Source organism: Myxocyprinus asiaticus, chromosome 26 (genome assembly GCF_019703515.2).
Source record: "Myxocyprinus asiaticus isolate MX2 ecotype Aquarium Trade chromosome 26, UBuf_Myxa_2, whole genome shotgun sequence".
Lineage (NCBI taxonomy): Eukaryota > Metazoa > Chordata > Actinopteri > Cypriniformes > Catostomidae > Myxocyprinus > Myxocyprinus asiaticus.
This window is the reverse complement of record NC_059369.1, coordinates 8837813-8854254: the sequence shown is the minus strand read 5'-3', so window position 1 is coordinate 8854254 and position 16442 is coordinate 8837813. Positions and strand designations below refer to the sequence as shown.

General features: G+C 41.7%; 1 protein-coding gene across 4 annotated transcripts in view; it reads right to left on the bottom strand.

Moving 5' to 3' along the window:
* Positions 1 to 4261, bottom strand: part of LOC127417019 (von Willebrand factor A domain-containing protein 7-like) — a 33768-nt gene extending 29507 nt beyond the window's left edge. Inside the window, exons 1-4 of one of the 4 annotated variants that reach the window (XM_051656703.1) lie at positions 4061 to 4261; positions 3753 to 3943; positions 1940 to 2224; positions 718 to 954 (exon numbers count right to left, since the gene is read on the bottom strand). In XM_051656703.1, the coding sequence (XP_051512663.1) occupies positions 718 to 954; positions 1940 to 2173 (471 nt within the window). In that variant the 5' untranslated portion in view covers positions 2174 to 2224; positions 3753 to 3943; positions 4061 to 4261. Of the gene's footprint in view, positions 1 to 717; positions 955 to 1939; positions 2225 to 3752 lie in introns of all 4 variants that reach the window. The other 3 variants (XM_051656702.1, XM_051656701.1, XM_051656704.1) reach the window with 3 other exon arrangements.
* Between the last annotated feature and the right edge of the window lie 12181 nt (positions 4262 to 16442).

The following is a 16442-nucleotide window of genomic DNA, read 5'->3' as shown; positions in this document are numbered from 1 at the left end:
CATAAAGACTGATTCGTTCACAAATGAAACATCACTATTAAATATGCATTTCATTGATGTACAATGAACATGATTAAATCTAGTTGGATTTACTTAATATAAATGAATTTTAAATTAACTCAAATAGTTTTTCAACTCTTTAGGTATTTCTGAAATGAAGATAAATATTTTTTGAAACCACTTACCTTAAAAAAATAGTAAATTCCAAAAGCCACTTTATTCATATAATTTATTAGTCTGGGAATAACAATATTTCAGTGTCTTCCTCATACAAAGCTATTGTATGGATATATAAAACATGGAATAGAACACACAAGTTATATGAACAACTTTTATTTTGTGTTTCTTCATTTCTTGAGCTTGACAGCTAGTCACTATTTTAACTGTTATTGTACTTTAAAGAGCTTCATAAAGATTCTTCAAAATAATTTTCCTCATGTCTCCATGGGAAGAAGCCAAAAAACAAACAAAAGAAACCCAGGAATATTGGCTTTGAACGACATAAATTGGAGTATATAATGACATAATTTACATTTTTGTGTGAACTATTGTTGTGGATATACATGTGGAGACAGTAACAGTAATATTACTTCAAAGTGAGAAACATTAGCAGATTGACAGATGTTCAGATAAATCCTAATAACAAGATGATCTTTAACTTTGTAATCTGTGTTCTTCCTCACATTAACAGTATACAGTACATGTGTGTGTGCATACCTGCAGTGAGTGGAAGAGCTGGCCGAGGCTGCGTCTGGCCCCCTGGTACTCTTTAGCCCTGGTCAACAGCAGTGTCTGACTCCAGAAGTCTCGCAGCATCTCTGTGGCTCCTTCCACCCGCTCAGAGTCAAAGTGGTAGATTGGATCAGACCGTGTGGAGTTTAGGAAGTCCATAGCAGCATTGGCGCTTGCTACCTCACCCACAGCATGCCAAAAACCTCGACCTAACCCAGTATACTAGAACAAACAGGTGAGTGAGACAGTATCTCTTAGTGATCCATTTTTTGACTAACCATATACCTTAATCTACTATATAAATATTGTATCAGCAACAAAGAATTGGACTGAATCACTCATTTGCCATTTTAAGCCACTCCAGATTTTGAAAAAGCATCTGCTGAATGGCAAATGGCTGTTTACCAATATGGTCTTTCTGAAACTGGATGACCAAGGAAGTCCTGCTGGACAGGCTAGTTAAGACTCACATCAGAATTTCATAAAAAAAAAAGAATAAATAAAATAAAAAAATAAAAAAAAGAAACACAACAAACCCTAGTAACCAGCAATGCTGACCTACAGTATTTAACAGGGTTCTGTCAGATTTGGATGGGCAGCTTTTGGCAATTAAGATTTTGTAAAGCAGTAGCATTGACAATGAAGCAATACATGGAAAAAAAAAAAAAAAAAAAAAAAGAGAGAGAAAAGAAAAGCATGTCCAAATAAAGAAACATACTATGGTAGTGCAGTATCTGCAATGTCTTAAAAATAAATAAATAAATAAAAAATACCCACCATCATCCTAAAATGATTTTCAAGTATTTTTGTCTTGTTTTACAGAAAAAATATCTAAACATTCTTAAAATGTGATTTATTTACTTGACAAGCAAACCGGCACAAGATTTTAAGTCTTGTTTTGAGAGAAATCTAATAAAATTTAGGGAACTTTAGACTTAAAACAAGAAAAAATCTGCCAATGGGATAAGCAAACTAAACTTGTTTTCCCTTTGAATTGAGTTTATTTTGCTTACCCCTTTGGCAGATTCAGATAGAAGTCTAATGTTCACAAATTTTGTCAGCTGTATCTTATAACAAGACTTAATATCTTATCCCATTTTGCTTGACAAGTAAATAAATCACATTTTAAGAATGTTTAGATAATTTTATTAGAAAACAAGACAAAAATACTTGTCTTGAAAATCATTTTTTGTAGTGTGATACCTACCAGATCTTCATTATCTACATCTTGTTGGTGTTCCATCATTCTGCTCAGGGTTTCCATGGTGATGTTGAGTATAGTGTGCTCAGTCATGTACTGATGTGTGTATGAATCCCAGGACATTGTCAGTACACGAGACCAGAAGTTGGGCAAAAAAGCTTGACACACTGGCACAAAGCACATGACCAGCACCAGGGCACACGGTCGTGATGAAGGCCTTATTCCCACACGTTCACACATAATTCCGCAATGGTCACAACACCAGAACTGCCATAGAAAGATGCTTCATACCTGCAAACATTCATATGTGGTGAGGCTTCCATGACACTCAAACATGTTGTTGATGTTTACAGGATGTGGTGAGCTGTCTTATCATATGTGTGCCACTCTCTTTGCCTATCAGCTGTACCAGAGCTATGCCCAAGCCAACATTTAGTGGAGCTAGTTGTCACACAGGGAAATTGTCACAAGGGCTGTATCTCAATAACTACAAAGTTTTGAACCAAAAGTCATGTAACACAAATGTATGTTTTCTTTAGCAGTGTTTTGTATGTTAGTTTCAAACATCTAGTTCAAATTAGAATTAAAATATAAATTTTGTGAATTCTACCCTCCATAATAAATTTTCATCATATTTTGTTGTATGTGTTATGTTAACACGTAAACACAATACAGCAAGGCAAGGATCAACTTTATAATAATGGTAGATTTTAATGAAAGTTTGAACACTGTTCTCAGGACAAAGGTATTTTTCATAAATGACAAGAGGGGGCAAGTTGTCATGTGTGTTTTATATGTGTTACATTTATACAATTTATTAAGTAAAAGGTTTGTTGTCCAAAACAATGGTTTAATATATATGTGTATACTGTATACCTACTGTGTCAATTCTGCTGAAAAGTATTAGGCTGTTTTTTTGTGGCCGATACTGGAAGAAATGTTAAATATCTTTTCCAATCTTTTTTATTTTATTCTTTTCTTTCAATATTTGAATGAATACACCTATACAGAAATGGACTTTTAAAAATAAACCTATCCTGCAAAATATTTACTTGAGTAATAAGTGTGACAAATAGCCCTGTTTGGCTCTAAAGACAGTCAGCCTAAATAGCATTGGTGGCACATAAAATAAATAATTTCATATTATTTTTCTCAGCATGTTTAAATTTCTGTAGTTTTATGGGTAACGATTCCAAGGGTCCTTACAGCAGGCCTTACTATTTTTAATATTGATTTGTTAGGTCTATATTTTGGTCATGTTTGGCCGATTTTTTTTTTTTAATTGTTATTATTTTTTATTTTTATTTTTTAAATTATATTGTTTTATGAAACTTAATGACAAATAAACAAACATTTTACTTTCAGTTTCAGTTACAATATTGATTCTGTACAAATAATTTCTACTCAACCGGTAGAGCATGGTGCTATAAATGCCAAGGTCTGGGGTATGAATGAAATCACGTACTTATTAAACTTATTCAGATGTACCTCAAGTCGTTTTGGATAAAAGTGTTTGCTACATTAATAAATGTATATTGTTCTCCAAAATAAGACCCCAAAAAATGTAAATAATAATAATAATAATAATAATTTAAAAAAATACATAAATAAACTTTTTTTTTTTTTTTTTTTTGCATGACAGATTAGAGTGTGGCTTGATCCACCTGCTCAATGTTTTGAACTGCTGATAAAATTATACAAGTTTTTGTTAATATAGAGCCATCAATTGCAGCTTTATATGTGGGGATTGTTAGTGTTCACACCAATCAAAATATATCTTAGCACAAAAGGGATATAATAATAGAGCTATTTCTCTTACCTCTCAGAATTCTTTTCTTTTGTGGTCTCATCAAAGTTTTTTTTCAGCATGTATTCTTGTGTGTTTTTCCATTTGACAGGTCCAAACACTAATCAGCACTCAGCAATTGCTCTTGTGCGCATGATGTGGTTTTTACCCTCAGACAGAGAGATGCTGTCTGCGATGTGTCTGTTCACCACATTACGTGCAGCCTTTTGAATAACAGAAGATGAATAACAAGTTTCGAGGCTCAGATGATTGTCTCTGGTTGTTGTAAATATTTCTAGAGGAGCACCTCCAGCTAAGACAAATAGATAAAAAACACATACAACCTGATGAATCTGGCTTGAAGACAGTGGTCCACAAGACCCAATATGTCCTCATGTCCCTCCTTGTCTTCTTTCTTCCTCTCTCCTCTCTTTCTTTGCCCCACATTCCCCATTTCAGTATGCTGCATTGACTCAACACAATAGTGCTGAATATATTAAGAGTAACTGTGTCTGCCTCCCTGCTTTTTAGTTCTGTCTTTTGCTTGACATGAAAACACACCCTGTATTCACTTCCCCCCAGCACTTCTATTGTTACTTCACTGGTGAAAGACCTCAGAACTGTTGCTAACCGACACATCTTTTGCATTAGACTTTAGACCAAAGCTTTAAGTGTGCTAGAAGGATAAATGTGCAACAGTGGTGGTAACATACATGTATTACCTTGAGGAGCTATTTTTACTTGATCTAACTCATAGAATGAGTTTGTTAGTGTAACCTGATGTATTCAGATTAATTCAATGATGTTAAATAATATTTTTGACTTACAACATAATTTGTAAGACAATAGCATGGACTGATGTTGTGACTAATCAGCCGAATGCTGTGTGAAGATAAATCATTTAGTCAGTGCTAGTCATTGCAGTTAATGACTCATATGGTTTTCCACACAGCACCACTAATGACCAAAAACCATAAAGAGCCCAAACACAACAAAATTGACCAAGTTTAACACAACCAAAATCAATTGAAAGACACTTTCTTATTACATAAAATGTAATCTTCACAAGTCAAATCAAACTGAACAATGCAATCAAGCAATTTTTTTTTTTTTTTTTTTTTTTTTACTAAGACATAGTTTTGAAAGGGCTTTTTATAAAAAGAGATAAGTGTTGGTATTGTCAGGTAGTTTTCTTCTGAAATGTGTAATGTCTAGTGTGTAACTTTTTCTGTGTTAAAATACTTTCCTATCTCACCTTAATATGCAGAGACAAATATAAGTATGCCAATTGTGGGTTAATTTCCTTGAAAACTGTAAATACTGTTTCTCTGTGGCACTATAAAAATTCCTCTTTTTGTTTTGAGGGACCTGTCCAGCCTGACACAATAACAATGACTCAAATAGTGGCACGACTTGTGGACGGGACTATCTGTTTGTTCCATCAACAGGAGAAGGGTGAAAATTTGGAAAACTGTTTTGAAAACAATGTTAATCTTTGCAATTCCATTCAGTGGCGCTGGTGGCACAGAAATTACACACTTCAGCTTTAAGGGTGATAAATGGTCGTAACACTCCTTCAGGTTCGGGTATGGAAAAGGAGGAGACGGGGAGCAGTGACGCTTCAGGTAGGCTTTTATTTTTCTGCCTTCCACACACTCTGTGTGCGTTCTTCTCAGTGCGTTTCTTATTTCAAACAGTTCAATGTAACAAAACTCTCAGTCAGCATAAACTTCTTGAAATCTTCAGCTTCAACACTAAACACTCAAATAAGACATGCCAATCGCTGCATACTCGTGTTGTTCTCTCTCCCTCTCCTCTGCCATGTTCAGCTGTTTTAAGGGCTCTCTCCACTATCACTGTAATGAGAAACAGCTGTTATAAATCATGTCAACGAGCTTGACGAGCCACACCACTCCCTCTCTCCCACAAACAGATACATGACCACACCCCCATCATCACATACCCCCACCACCCGACTCAGGCCAGGGCAACATCCGGCTTGCTAACATCCCTTTCCTGGAGAGAAGGTCAGCCACAGCCATCTGCGCCCCTGGTCTGTGGATAACCTCAAATTTGAATGGCTGAAGTGCCAGGTACCAACGGGTGATCCATGCATTGGTATCCTTCATGCAGTGGAGCCACTGGAGTGGGGCATGATCTGAAAAGAGGGTGAAAGCCCACCCCAGCAGGTAGTAGCGGAGAGTGAATACAGCCCACTTGATCGCTAGACATTCATACTCCACGGTGCTGTACTTAGTTTCCCTCAGCGAGAGTTTACGACTAATGTACAGCACCGGTCGTCCTCCCCCTCCACCTCCTGTGAGAGCACTGCCCCCAGCCCTCTGTCTGATGCATCTGTCTGCAAAATAAAGGGGAGAGAGAAATTTGGAGCATGTTAGAGTGGTCCCCCACAAAGTGCTGATTTTATTTTTAGAAAAGCCTGTTGGCATGGCTCTGTCCACTGGACCAGATCGGGAGGCCCCTTTCTCGTAAGATCAGTCAGCGGGCTGGTGATGTCAGAGTAACTAGGTACAAATCTTTGGTAGTAGCCAGTCAGTCCCAGAAACTGTCTCACCTCCTTTTTGGTCTTGGGCCTTGGGCAGGCCACAATTGCTGAGGTTTTGTTAACTAGGGGACGCACCTGCCCATGATCCAAGTGGAACCCCAGATACCGAACTTCCACCCACCCAGTTGCACCTTCTTTCGGTTGGCTGTGTGCCCCGCCCATCACAGCGATCTCAGGACAGCACTCAGATGTTGCATGTGCCGCTGCCAATAATAACAATAAATAATATATTGTCCAATGGTCCTGGAAATGCCCTGGATCCATGCTGCTCCAAAAGACCAGACCAGACTCCCCTCCTACACCCGTGGGAATGGACTTGCTAACCTGGGAGAGATAGCAGAGAGAGGCAGAGTTAGCAGGAAAGAGAGAGGGGTGAGAAGACCCCCTTAAGCAGGGAGGAAACCTGGGCACAGGACTGCCAAGCCTCCTGGGGGCAGGAATGGGATGGAAAGAGGGGCAGAAGCAGAGATTGGGGTAGGAGAGAGAGAAAAGAAGACAGAGAGAGAGTTTCTGGATCACTGCTTCAAGGAAACACCAAGTAGTCCTCGGCCAGCTGGATTGCTTCCTCCAGTGATGCAGGACGGTGGCCCACTCAGCCATCCCACGGGGCAGCTGGGCAATGAACTGCTCCAGTACCCCTTGTCCAGGATATCCTGGGTGCCACGGGGTTCCCCCAACATCAACCATTTCCGGCAGGTGTCCCGGAGCTGCTGCTATCGGCTCTGTTCGGGGGTCCAGCCTACCCGCTGCAGAATGACTCTCTTCAAGTCAGCATAAACGAGGAGGTTGGCTGCAGGGAGCTGTTGGGCTGCAAGCTGTGCATCGCCGGAGAGTAGTGGCAACAGTAGGGCCGCCAACTGGTCAGGTGGCCATTCCCACACCTCGGCTGTCTTCTCAAAGAGGTCGAGATATGGTATCGTCAGCCAGCCCCATTTTGATGAGGGTGACGTTTGGACAACCAGGGTGTGCTCCGGGGCTGCAGCAGCAACACCATCATATCTTATCAGGCTCCAGAATGCCTGCTGGTCCTCTGCTTGGGCTTGGAGCAGGAGTTTAAAATGCTGCTCCTGCTCCAACCGCAGCTCGACGAAGGCCTGATGCTGGTTCTGCTGGATGCCGGTGAGGGTCTTGATCACCTCGCCCAGTGGTGAGGACTCCATGATGACGTTTTTCCTCGAATCCTGGGTTTTGGCACCAGTGCCACACTCCTTCAGGTTCGGGTATGGAAAAGGAGTCTGGTAGCAGTGACACGCTTCAGGTAGGCTTTTATTTTTCTGCCTTCCACACTCTCTGTGTGCGTTCTTCTCAGTGCATTTCTTATTTCAAACAGTTCAATGTAACAAAACTCTCAGTCAGCATAAACTTCTTGAAATCTTCAGCTTCAAAATACTTAAGCCATGTGTCCACTAAAGTGTTTTTTTTGCCAGCTCTTCTGCTAAGCGCTCGTCTGAAAATGCCCAGCTGGGAGCACTTGAGAGTGTTTTGGATGTGCAGCGTTTTTTCAGCTGAGACACTTTAGTTGCTATGATACATAAAATCCACGGAAGTAATGTGTTGCAGAAGATATTAATGTGTTAATATTTTCATATTAATATTGTGGTAGTCTGGGGATGTCATATGGCACAGACATAAATATTCAGAGACCAGCAATATAAACTTCTCCTCCATTGTTGTTCAGTTGTTGTACAAGTAGGATGTAATGGTTGGTCGGTGTGGTATTTGTCCCACCCCTCCTCCACTGTTATTGGACGAATGGGTAAAAAGTGACAGTGAGGAGTGCTGCGTTTTACCCAAAGTTGAAAATGTTTAAATTCTCGGCGACCAGAAAAAAACACCAAGCGTGCATCGCTCAGCGTGGAATAGACGCTCAGCGTCTCATCACACTGCTGGCTTTTTTATATATGCAGTGCTCCCACTGCAAACAATTGAAAAAATACACTGGCCTCAGGAAAAAACACTTTGGTGGACACACGGTCTTAGGCATAAACTACTTGTAATCTCAGCTTCACAACACTAAAACATTAGAACACTCAAATAAGACACGCCAGTCGCTCTCTCCCTCTTCTCTGGCATGTTCAGCTGTTTTAAGGGCTCTCTCCGCTATCACAGTAATGAGAAACAGCTGTTAGAAATCATGTCAACCAGCTTGACGAGCCTCACCACTCCCTCTCTCCTGCAAACAATCACACGACCACGCCCCCATCACCACAATAGTTCTGTGTTGAACCTACAGCCTAGGCTACGCTTAGCTATGATGTTATGGTTAACTTACACTGTAGCCTGACTTGCACGTCTCTAAAAATGCAACAATGTGTCACGTCAACGCAGACCACAATAGCTGTGATAAGTATTGACATTTGCATTTGGACTTGCTTTAATCGGGTTCATCTCCTGTTTTTATATTCTGTTCATGTTTCATCAAATTACTAGTGAAAATTTGACAAAAATCCATGTGTTGTCCAATCCAACTTATAAACTCTGTGCTTTCACTGTTTTTACTTTATATACGCTGTTCGTATATTGGTCTGTGAGTAAAACAATATTTATAATGTTCTACTCAAGACTGCTTGGATCTGTTTAATGTTTTAACTATGTATGACAGTATGGAGGGAGACCAGAAAAGGCACGCCAGAGCATCAGAGAGAAGAGAGAGACCAAAAAGCACGACACCCCAAATAGAGAGAGTGAGTGCTTATTGAGTGTTTATTATTTTATAGTGTTTTCATTTATTTACTATTCCTTTGTTATCGACGGTAACCTTTTCAGGTCTCCCTCTGCCATCACTATAATGAGAGACAGGTGTTAGAGATAATTATGACCCAGGTGACGAGCCTTACCACTCTCCCTCTACCGCAGACTGACACATGACCATGCCCCCCCATGCCACATGCCCCCTCTGCTGACTCAGGCCGGGGAAACATCCGGCCTGCCTACTCCCCCCTATTTTTGGAGAGAAAATCATCAGAGTGATGGTAACATCAGAGTAGCTAGGCTACTGCCTTACCCCCTTTTTGGTCTTGGTCTGGGCAGGCTGCAATTGCTGCGGTTTTGTTAACCTGTGGATGCACCTGCCCCTGACCTAAGTGGAACCCCAGATACCTAACTTCCAATCTTCCAACTTCCACACTTCTTCGGGTTGGCCATGAGTCCAGCCTGTCTCAGTGCCCTCAGGACAGCTCTCAGATGTTGCGTATGCCGCCACCAATCATTACTATAAATTATAATATTGCCCAGATATGCAGTGGCATATGCATGTGCGGTCTGAGAATCTTGTCCATAAGGCACTGAAACATGGCCAGGGCTCCGAACAAACTGAACGGAAGCATCACAAATTGGTGTAATCTGAACGGTGTTGAAAAAGCCATCTTTTTTTGGGATATTGGAGTTAAAGGGATCTGCCAATAACCCTTTGTTAAGTCCAGCGTCGAGTAAAATTGAGCCACGCCCAACCGATTGAGTAACTCGTCAATTTGCAGCATTGGATAAGCATCAATTTTGGACACCGCGTTCACTTTCTGGTAGTCAACACAGAACTGGACCGAGCCATCGTTCTTCGGTACCAGAACTACCGGGCTGGCCCAATCGCTGTGCGACTCTTATTATGCCCATTTCAAGCACTGCCTCTAATTATTCCTGAACAATCTTTTTCTTGTGTTCAGGAAGACAACCCTGGGGTGGTCTCGATATGGTGCTCTATGAGGTTCATGCGACCGGGTAGGGGTGAAAACATGTCTATGAATTCCGCTTGCAACCTGGCAATGTCTGTAAGCTGCAACAGTGAGAGGTGGTCTCCACAAGGGACCAGGGTGAATGAACTTGGTTTGGGAGATACCTCCGGCCCAAGCTCCACCCTCTCTGGAACTACCATCACCAAGGCTACAGGCACCGCCTCCCTCCATGGTTTGAGGAGGTTGAGTGATAGATATGATGTACCCCTCTCCTATCCATTCGCCTAACCTTATAATCGAGATCTCCGAATCGTTGTGTGACCTCAAAGGGTCCTTGCCACATGGCAAGTAATTTGGAGCTCAAGCACTTTATCTCCCTGTGTGAATTCCCATAGTCATGTGCCCCTGTCATACAGTCAGCGTTGACGTTCTTGTGCTTGGAGCAAATTCAAGAACGTATTGAATTTGATTTTTACTATTCGAAGGTCCTTCCTCCCAAGCTTCCCGTATGACGTCAAGCACGCCGCACAGCCAGCGCCCATACAGTAGCTCAAATGGAGAAAACCCTGTGGAGGCTTGCGGGACCTCTCGTACTGCAAACAGCAGGGGTTCGAGCCACGTATCCCAATTCTTAGCATCTTTGTGTACGAACTTATGAATCATGTTTTTTAAGGTCTTATTAAATCGTTCGACCAACCTGTCGGTTTATGGGTGATAAACGCTGGTGCGAATCGATTTAATGCCTAATAATTCATATAGTTTGTGAAGTGTACATGATATGAATGTTGTGCCTTGATCAGTGAGGATTTCCTTTGGAATCCCCACTCAGGAGATCATTTTGAAGAGTGCCTGAGATGTTGCGTAGAGGCACTGCTTCCAGATATTGTGTTCCATAGTCCACCAGAACTAATACAAAGCGATGGCCACATGCAGTCCGCTCTAATGGCCCGACGAGGTCCATGCCAATTCTCTCGATCAATGGCAGAGTGCACAATGGCACTTTTGGGGTGGCCGGTGGATTCACCAACTGACATTTACGGCATGCCACACACCATTTGCGAATGTCCCCAAAGTCTTTTCGTGACCTAAGTGGCCAGCCATTGGGTTATAGTGAGCCTCCTGGAAGAGTGTTTCCTGACGGCTCTTTGGTACTAACAACTGAGTTGTATTCTCTTTGGTTTGAGTGTCCTGCGTCACTCGATACAACTGCTCCTTGATAATAGAAAAGTAAGGGTATGTGAATGCAACAGTAGGCTGGAGCTGTTGACCATCAATTACTTTCACTTGGTCAAAGGCGTGCTTGAGGGATTCATCACATGACTGCTCCAGAGGGAAATCCCCCTCAGGGAAGCCCCTGAGAATGAAAATGTACTCATCCTGACACGGAGCCGACGTTGACGGCCCTGGCACCACCTCTCCAGCCATAGTATCGCACGTCACACCCCACGACACTACTTTGCTGGACCCATCCACTAACATTACCCTCAATAGATTTTTATAGCCGGGCCAATTGGTTCCCAGAATTAGTGGACAGGTGAGGCGAGAATTAACCGCAGCCTCGGCTCTATGCCTTTTTCCCCTGAATGGTATCGCAATGGTAACCACCGGATACTTGTGAATGTCACCATGCACACACCTCACCCTCACCCGTTTATTTTTATCCAATGCCCCGCCTTGCACCAAACGTTGGTGGATCAAGGTTTGAGAACAACCTGTATCCACCAAAGCTTGATGTGTATCCCCTTTTACTCTTACCGGTATCCGATACACCCCTGCCTGATCAGGGGCGGCCTGTGGAGTGTCAGGGATCTGGACCAGTGTCCCCACCTCCATCACTGGACACCGCTCCTGGCTGTGTCTGGCTTCGCCACAGCTCCAGCAGACCGGCCCAGGTCTTCCTTCCGCACTCATGGGGGCAGTCTCGCCAACCTGTGGGGGATAGCGGAGGGCGACAGGGGGAGTAGGAGGGACAGAGAAGCAGAAGGGTCCTCTGGACCGGGTTTGGGCAGGGCTCCTCCCCACCTCCGAGGAGCCAGGACTGGGTGGGACTGAGGGGGATGGGGTGGGGGACATGAGACACAGGGGGTGTTAAGAAAGAAGAGAGAGGAGAGAGAGAAGAAAACACTGCTTCACATCCTGCTGGATTTTTTCCTCATAACAGTGGAAAACAACTTAAAATACTCCGTCATTTTTGGGCATACAGATAAGTGTAAGATATCATTAGAGACTATAAAGGGTCTACTTTTATTTGTGTACACTCACAATAACATCAAAACCTTGTGCTTTTGTAAAATAAAGAAAATAAACAGGGTGCGCTTTGAGCCGTCTCTGTCTCCGCAAGCATCTTTCTGAAACAGGTCACAAAAATTAACTGAAACTCTGTGAATACTTATCACACAAACATGAAACATATGTCTAAAGAAAGCTTAAAATGTCTACTTTTAAATAAAACAATTAAAATTTAAAACAAATATTCTCCTGCAAAGCAGGTATTTAAATTGTATTCTGTATGATATAAATATGATATGTAATATGATATAAAAAATAATATGAATGTTTAGATTATATTTTAACTAGTGTTTATGATGCCTCATTATAATCAACAAAGCTTTTGCTTGCAAATATCTGTTCGGGTGTAAATGTGTAAAATGTGCTGTAAATATGCCCATATTAAAAAAATATAAAATATATTTTATTAAAAATCAGCATATTAGAATGATTTCTGAAGGATCATGTGACACTGAAGACTGCAGCAATGATGCTGAAAATTCAGCTTTGATCACAGGAATAAATTGCATTTTACAATATATTCAAATAGAAAAGTTATTTTACATTGTAAAAATATTTCTCAATATCACTGTTTTTGCTGTATTTTGGATCAAATAAATGCAGCCTTGGTGAGCAGAAAAGACTTCTTTTAAAAACATTAAAAAATATTACAGATCTAAAACTTTTAGGTCTAAATTTTTTAAGTAAAGTCTTTATGTAAAGAAAATGTATAGTCAGATTACTTATTTTAACTTAAACTTGATTTTGTGAATAAGCTACAAACAATCTGCAAAAAAACAAAAAACAAATAAACAAACAGTCTCCTCACATTCATTCTCTCTCAGGGGATGGGTCTTTGTCTCCTCAGGTGTGAATTACATCAGTATTCATGATCATCCACGCCTCCTCGCATATGGCCTTTCTAACACTAAAAGTGCCTTACAAAAGTTAAATGACTATATTGTTGTGTATGAATGAGCGATCAGGATGGTTTTCACATCATTTTTGTAGCAAAAACTCTAGGCTACAAGATCCAGTTCTCAAAAGTCTTGTGAACAAATGTTTAGTATGTGTTATATGGCCTTATTTCAGTGACTTAAAATTTTTGTTTTTTCAAAAACCACGCATAAACTTTATTTTCTCACAAATACAAACATGTACATACATGTTGTTCACATATTATTGTAGCCCAGTTTGTGCTGAATACAGTGTTATCAGACTTTAGCCATGAATATGTTTTAAGCAACTGAAAAAAGCACTAATGTCAAAGCATGTCAAAACTTCTCCAGGGCCCAAAACACCCTCAGACCCCAGAGGGTTAATATATCAGCAAAAAAAAAAAAAAAAAAAAAAACACCTGTTCAGAGTAGGTTATTTTGCCTATATGCATTGTAAAGACCAGCTTCTAAGCTTTAAAACGACACCCATTTTGTGTTGATGAAGCAAGTATTTATTAATTAATATGATGATTTTGTTTTTTAGGACTGAGCATCAGAGTAGCATTTTGGCAGTAAACTTGCAGAACGAACTCAGAACAATAAATACAAACCACTGCACTGGCCACTACATAGAGCATACAGTGCATTCTGAAAGTATTCAGACCCCTTCATTTTTTTCACATTTTGTTATGTTGCAGCCTTATGCTAAAATGCTTTAAATTATTTATTTTTTTCACATCAATCTACAATCCATACCCCATAATGACAAAGAAAAATCAGATTTTTGATAACTTTGCAAATTTATTAAAAAGAAAAAAACTGAAATATCACATTGACATAAGTATTCAGACCCTTAACTCAGTACTTAGTTGAAGCACCTTTGGCAGCGATTACAGCCTACATTTTTGGGGGGTATGATGTGACAAGCTTTGCACACCTGGATTTGGGGATTTTCTGCCATTGTTCTCTGCAGATCTTCTCAAGCTCTGTCAGGTTGGATGGGGACCGTTGGTGGACAGACATTTTCAGGTCTCTCCAGAGATGTTCGATTGGGTTCAAGTCCGGACTCTGGCTGGGCCACTCAAGGACATTCACAGAGTTGTCCCTAAGCCACTCTTGTGTTGTCTTGGCTGTGTGCTTAGGGTCACTGTCCTTTTGGAAGATGAACCTTCGGCCTAGTCTGAGGTTTTGAGCGCTCTGGACTAGGTTTTCATTAAGAATATCTCTGGATATTGCTGCGTTGTTTTCTTTAACCCTGACCAGTCCCCCAGTTCCTGCCACTGAAAAACACCCCCACAGCATGATGCTACCACCACCATGCTTCACCGTTTGGATGGTATTGCTCAGTCTTTGTTTTATCAGACCAGATAATCTTGTTTCTCACAGTCTGAGAGTCCTTTAGGTGATTTTTTTTATGTGTCTTGCACTGAGGATAGGCTTCCGTCTGGCCACTCTGCCATAAAGCCCAGATCGGTGGAGTGTTGCAGTGATGGGGGGGGGGGGGGGTGCGCTGCTGAGCTGCTAATGGAGTAGGACGCAAAGTTGGAGGCTCCTGCTGTTTTCGATTAAAATTGTAATTTACTTGCGCTTTTCAGTCATACATTTGATCTTGACTTACTTTACTCTGTTTTTTGTTTACACGTTTAACCTTGAACTACGTTAACATGTCTGGAAAAACATGAAAACCCATAATACTATTCAGACTATTCAACTGAGGCCTAGTGTACACGCCACGACCACAGCCTCGTGTGAATCGCCTCCTTCCTCTGAGTCCGCCTTGCCTCGGTTTGACCCTGACATTGCCGCCCTCAGACTCGAGTTGCTGGCTTCGCTGAGGAATGACATCACCGATATTTTTAAAAAGGAACTCCAGGAGACTCTTGGGGATGCTCTGTCAACGATCAAGCTCGACCTGCAGGCCATGAAAACACAGCTGGTTAAAGATAAAGCTGCTACCGATGCTACTATATTGACACTGAAGGGTAATGTTGGGGAAATGGAGCATGCTCTCTCCAGTTGTACCAATGACATAGCTTGGATGAAAACAACTATCAAGTGTCTCACTGCTACCATAGCCAAGTTGGAGAATAAATATGAGGATTTGGAGTCTAGGTCACAGCATTATAACATTAGGATAGTGGGAGTTCCAGAGGGGCCTGACACTTGTACCACTGTTGCTGTAGCCGCCTTGCTAAAGGGAGCGTTTGGTCTGGAGAAGGAGCCGGTTTTGGACCAGTCCCACCAGACCCTTCTGCCTAAGCCCAAGCCTGGTGAACGACCACAAGCTACTGTGTGTAGATTTCATTATCACAGTGACTGTGTTGACATTTTACGCCGCGCGAGAGAGCTCCAACGGATTAAAGTGGGAGATTTTACCATTTCAGTCTTCCCGGACCACACTGCCAAGATAGCCCAGGCTCGGGCCGCATTCAACGAGGTCAGGTGTCAACTTCGTGGCATTGAGGGCGCTCGCTATGTAATACTTCACCTGGCACGGCTTCACATGACATACAATGGTGTTCAGAAGGACTTCGTTTCAGCGGAGGAAGCAGGAGACTATGTCAAATTCTTGACATCTGGGTGAGCTGCAGCAGCTATGACAGTGTAGGGCTTTACTGTGTAGGGCCTTGGCCCACTTAAAATGGCAGCAGAGACTGCATGGCCCTTTGTTCTATGATCAAAAGGAGAGACATTGAACTCAGTTTCCCAGGATCCTTCACAAATTCACAACTGGATGCGAAGTCCCGCCCATGGACCCAGTCTCAAACGCCATTTGTCGAGCGGCCTATGACCGATGACGTCATCTCATCAACAAAACCTGCGGACAGATGAATTTTGGTCTCTCTGTGCTAAGCTCTGCCTAGCTGTTAAGGGACATCTGTACTGTGCACATACTGAAGGAGTTTTCCCTCCGTTTGGACTGAGAACAAAGACACCACGTTTTTCTAACCTCACCATTTGGCCACGGTAGAGTAAGATTAATTTAGCTTTGTTCAAGTCTTATAGTATACTTATATCAACCGGTTCAGTTTCACTGTAAAGCAACAGTGAATTTATTTAGAAAAATGGAAAGGCGACCAATTTCCCTTCTCCCTCTTTTTCATTCAACGTTGACTACCTTCTGCATTCTTCTCCATCACTGGATCCGAAGAATAAAGCAGAGATGCGTCTTTTCACTGACGAGCGTAAGACAAGGAACCATCCAGACCATTTCTCCTGACTGCTCAATGCAACAGGAATTCCAACGGACAAACCTACTGAAATCACACAGGATTTCCCAAGT